Genomic DNA, 5,111 nt, shown 5'->3' with positions numbered 1-5,111 from the left:
ACAGGACAGTACAGTCTGTTAATTAAGGGCACACTGACAAACTGGTCGCAAAATAGGGGGGGGAGGGGTTGTGTGTGTGCTGATAACTCTTTACACATAACTAATTAGATAAAGGAAAGAGAGAGAGAGGGAGAAACCCAGGTGAGTAATGAAGTGAGTCTGTGAGAGAGTGAAAGTGTGCATTGTGCGTAAGTTGGTGTATTTCTTCGCAAAAGTCGCTTTTGTCACGCCAACTCAACACGAAATATTGGGTGGTTGGCGGGTGCTCTTGTGTGGTTTGCTCCTTCTTTCCTATCAAACATCTATCGTCTTTATCTCCTCCCCTCCTTCTTTTTTATAGTTGTTACTCTCTGGTAACATCTCTGATCTTCTGCACTTATATGACCTTATTGTGTTGCAAGTGCCGTAAAACTCTAACTAAAACTAAATACCAACGCTGCATCTCAAGGACATTAACGTGTTTGGGAGTGGGATTCTAGCTTCTTCTCCTTTCTCTGTCGCAGGTGTTCAGTCCTATCCTCCAGTATCTGTGTCGCTACGTTGCCACCTTGGGCCTCAACAACCGAGTGTATCAGCAGCCCCTGTCGATCCTGATGGGCCTCACCTCCATCAAGATCAACAACCAACGGCCCATCTGTAACCTGGTGAGTAGATCTGCGCGCTGCACATGGGTTATCCAGCGTGTTGTGTGTATGTGTGTGTGTGTGTGTGGATTTAACAGTTTTAACAGTTTAAGATAAGGTAAGATAATACCTCATTGTCTCAGAGGGAAATTTTTTTTTGGGCTGTACATGACCGTTAAAAACACATGTAGGTACACATAGAAATTTAATTATATATCACTCTCATTGAAATTCAATATGAAAAGAAAAGTAAAGCTGACAATAATGTACAAATATCACACCAGCTGCATCATTCAAACACTTGCAGGAATTTTCCACTAGACTTATAAAGTTGTATAGATACATATAATATATATTTGTAACCACAATACACATTTATGTTTATTCCGACAGTAGCCTAGATGGTAAGAAACTTTTTAAAATTGTTTCTTCCTTTGATAATATTATAGATTGTGAAGCGCATAGAGCTTGCTGTTTAGCGGGGATTTGCGCTATACAAATGCTATCTATCTATCTTTGTTTTTAGTGTTACGTATCTGCCTGCCGCTGCGTGATCTTATGATTTGTGTGGAAAGGGGGTGTGATGGGTTGTTTATAACGCTAATGTATTATGATAATGCTGTCAAATCCACACTCAATACTCTGGATAACTCAGTTTAAACAGTTTTTGTCTCCCAAAAAATTTATTGGAGTGGCTGTTTGGTGGATGCTCTGGTGTCTTTTGTTCCTTCTTCCCTATTTAACATATGTTGTCCTTTTCTCTCCTCCATGGGTGGTTTTCTCCTTCTTTCCTATCAATCATCTATCGTCCTTATCTTCCCTAATTTTTTGGTGTTTGTTACTCTCCAGTGACACCTCTAATCTTCAGCACTTATTTTGACCTTATTATGTTATAAGAGCCACAAAACATTACTCATCCGGTGCCTTGCCGACTGGCGTGGGCGATCATGGACCACCACTTCTCTGTCATGCACTGCATTGATTTTGTCTGTCGATCTTGATGTTGTCAACTTGTCCAGTATCTTTCCCCTCTGTCTGCCTCTGCCTCTCTTTCCATCAAACATTACTAATTTACTTTAAAAAAACATTTTTTTTCCCTCACTTCCATCTTTTCTTTGTATGCTACACTGTAGTAGTAACACCTCTAGTCTGTGACTTATATGTGTCCTAATTGCGTTGCAAGTGCTGTAAAACTAACCAAAGCTTAAAAACATCAAAAATAAACCCAAACAAAACGTGTTTCCCCCCCCCCCCAGATGACATCCCAGCCCAACTGGATGCCAGAGCCCATCAGCCAGGCTGACGGCATGGAGATGGAGAAACTGACACTGCTGGGGCCCATCTTGGGACTGTCCGTCTTTGCCGAGGATGATGTGAGTGAGATATGTGCTTGATGCAGGCTGGCCAACCGTTTTTTTTTTCCTTTTTTTTCCCCCACCCATTTTACTTTTTTTTGCTTTTTCCTTTACAAAAAAACCCGAACAAAATTTAGATCATTTTGAAGGCGGGCGTAGAACACCTATTTGTGTCGCAGCTGTAAAACTCTTACCATGAAACAAAGTGACTGTGGAAATATATCCGATGTGCCCTCCTTAACTGCCTCTAGTGCTGTGTACATACTAGAATGAGTGCATTGAACAAAAGATCTACTTTATTATTATTATTACTACATTGCAACGAGTACTCAAGCTGCAACTTCACTGGTGAGCTGTTTTTGACCGTCCGGTCTATACAAACTAGGCTCTCGACTCTTTATTGCTGAAGCAGACACATGTGTTCGGCCAGCTAGTAGCAGACCAATGGCATTGTTGCGACACATTTCGAACCATCATACACAATTTAAATACCTGAATTTGTATATTTTGTAGCATGCATATTTTTGTCTGCATCATTCAAGTTTCAGGCAAAGAAAACAGAATGGAAAAATATACATGAATATTGAAGTTATGCCTCTATTTTTAAAGTACTTGAAACCGACGTGTTTTCAAAGAGTGAATTAGAGCTAATTTATTGCGTGTCTTCTCTCCCCACCAGGTGAAAGTGGTGGAAGAATACTTCACAGACCACCACATGCCTCAGGACCACGCCTGGGGCATCTATAAGACACTCATGGCTAGTCTTGAGGATGTGCGGGTAAGTTAATGTCCATCGACCTTATCTCTGCTCTTCCTTTTCTTTGTATGTATCGTCTTTATCTCTGCTCCTTCTTTTCTATGTTTGTTATTCTCTTGTAACACCTCTAATCTGCGACACTTAAATGACCTTATTGTGTTGCAAGTGCAGTAAAACGCTCTCATAACACCTCTAATTTTTTTGCAGCTATATATGACAGTTGTGTTGCAGGCACTGTAAAACTCTCACTAAAACAAAACATTCCTAACAAACGGCTAACTTATCGACCTTATCTCTCCTCCTCCTTTTCTTTGTATGGTACTCTCTAGTAACATGTCTAGTCTCTTCTGCGGCAGGTTGTTGGAGGGCTCCACTGGTAGGTCCTACTTCTTTACTTTCCCCTCAGTTGTTTTTGTCTGTCTTACTTTTTCCCAGCACTAAATGACCATTGTTGTGTCGATATGCTTCTCTTTACGCAAACGAACAAACAATAATCTTCAGCACTTATGTGGGTGTTTGGCGGGTCTAGTGTGGTTTGCTCCTTCTTTCCTATCAAACTACTATCGTCTTTATCTCCTTGTGACAACTCTAATCTTCGGCACTTATACGACCTTATTGTATTGCAAGTGCCGAAAGACTTATTAAAACTTAACTCGGCACTTATATGACCTATTTATGTTGCAAGTGCGGTAAAACGCTTACTCAAATCTAAATTAAAAAACAGAGAGACTGACCTTGATTGGTCGTTTTGTACAATGTATCTTGTTTTTCTGTACCCTCTTCCCACAGTGGGTGGTTGGCTGGTGCTCTGGTGTGGTTTGCTTCTTCTTTCCTATCAAACGTCTATCGTCATTATCTCCCCTTCTTCTTTTTTATGTTTGTTACTCTCTTGTAACACCTCTAATCTTCTGGCGCTCATATGACCTTATGCAATTGCGAGCGCCGTAAAAGTGTTTAAAACTAAACTCAGCTCTTATATAACCCATTTATGTTGCAAGTGCGGTAAAACGCGAACTCAAATCTCCATTAAAAACGGAGAGACTGACATTGATTGGTTGTTCTGTATAATGTATCTTGTTTTTGTCTGTACCCTCTTCCCACAGACACACTGCCTCGGAGTGCTGCACAATCTGTTTGTCAATTCGTCCACGAGGGAAGCCACGCTCACCTTCATCGCCAAAGTCCTGGAGAGAAATGCCAAAAGATCTCAGATTCAGGTACCGGTCTACAGAGAGTGGTTAAGACAGTGCAGTATTGATTTTACACACACACACACACACGTATATATATATATATATATACATGTATATATATATATATATATATATATATATATATATATATATATATATATATGTGTGTGTGTGAGGCAGTGTTGTGAAATCAGTCGCTTGTCAAAATACAGTAATCGGAGAAACGGGCATTTTTCCGCCAGTTTAGACATTTTTATCGAATTTTTATTTTTGGCTCAACCTCTTTAATGTCCATATAAACACACCTTTTCGTGTGAATTTTACAGAAAAATATTAATGAAAGACACAAAATATGTCATTTTTCTGTTTGCAAGGACTCATTAGCTATTGGAGTTAACATATTTTGGTGGCCATTTTCTCATTATTTTCACCACTGAAACCAAGCGACTCCACTCCCTTCAATTGCAAATATCTTGTGTCCCATTCAAGATAGATGGATACATATTTCATGAAAAGCAAGTCAAATAAATCAGCTTTCAGAGGATACCAATAACTCCACATGCACAAAAATTGATGAGTGCTTGATTCCACTGCGTCGCAGCATAAATAATTATTTCTTGGTAGTTTTTTTTCTTTTTTTTCTTTTTGTTGCTTGTTGTCACGGTTGCTAGATGATGTTGGCATTAGCTCAACATGAAACCAGGATCCACAATAGCTTGTGCGATTTAAAAAAAAAGTGTTTCTGTAACTTTCCCCCCTTTTTTTTTTACATTTTCCTTTAGTCGATGGTGTGTGGGGGTTTTAGGGGAAAGGCGTTGTTGAGTGTAGGTGGTTAAGTATTTCGCTGTGGCACATATGGGGAGACCTGAGTTTGATTCCTGAGTGGGGAGAAAATGTTTATCAAATATCTCGGTCTATCTACTGGGGGTTGGCATTTACAAGCAGGGTTGGAAGCCAGCTTCCTAAATGATTTAAATTGTGTTAATGAGGGCGCAAAAACATTTACACACACCAAAAAATATTGTTTTGGGGGGTGAGCTTTTTTTTCTTCAGTGTATTTAGAACAAATGTGGGTGGTTGGCGGGTATTTTGGTGTGGTTTGGGTGGGTACTTTGGGGTGTGGTTTGGGTGGGTACTTTGGGGTGTGGTTTGGGTGGGTACTTTGGGGTGTGGTTTGCTCCTT

General features: G+C 40.0%; 1 protein-coding gene across 1 annotated transcript in view; it reads left to right on the top strand.

Annotated features, from left to right (window-relative positions):
- LOC101864391 (ubiquitin conjugation factor E4 B) overlaps window positions 1–5,111 on the top strand; it is a gene marked incomplete in the record, with an annotated part of 32,966 nt that overhangs the window by 12,321 nt on the left and 15,534 nt on the right. The window contains 4 exon segments of the mRNA XM_035969888.1: window positions 504–644; window positions 1,880–1,996; window positions 2,658–2,756; window positions 3,839–3,952. Of these exon segments, the coding sequence (XP_035825781.1) occupies window positions 504–644; window positions 1,880–1,996; window positions 2,658–2,756; window positions 3,839–3,952 (471 nt within the window).

The sequence above is a fragment of the Aplysia californica genome, unplaced genomic scaffold, assembly GCF_000002075.1.
Source record: "Aplysia californica isolate F4 #8 unplaced genomic scaffold, AplCal3.0 scaffold00191, whole genome shotgun sequence".
NCBI lineage: Eukaryota > Metazoa > Mollusca > Gastropoda > Aplysiida > Aplysiidae > Aplysia > Aplysia californica.
The sequence above is the reverse complement of the archived record's forward strand: the minus strand, read 5'-3'. Positions and strand labels throughout refer to the sequence as shown.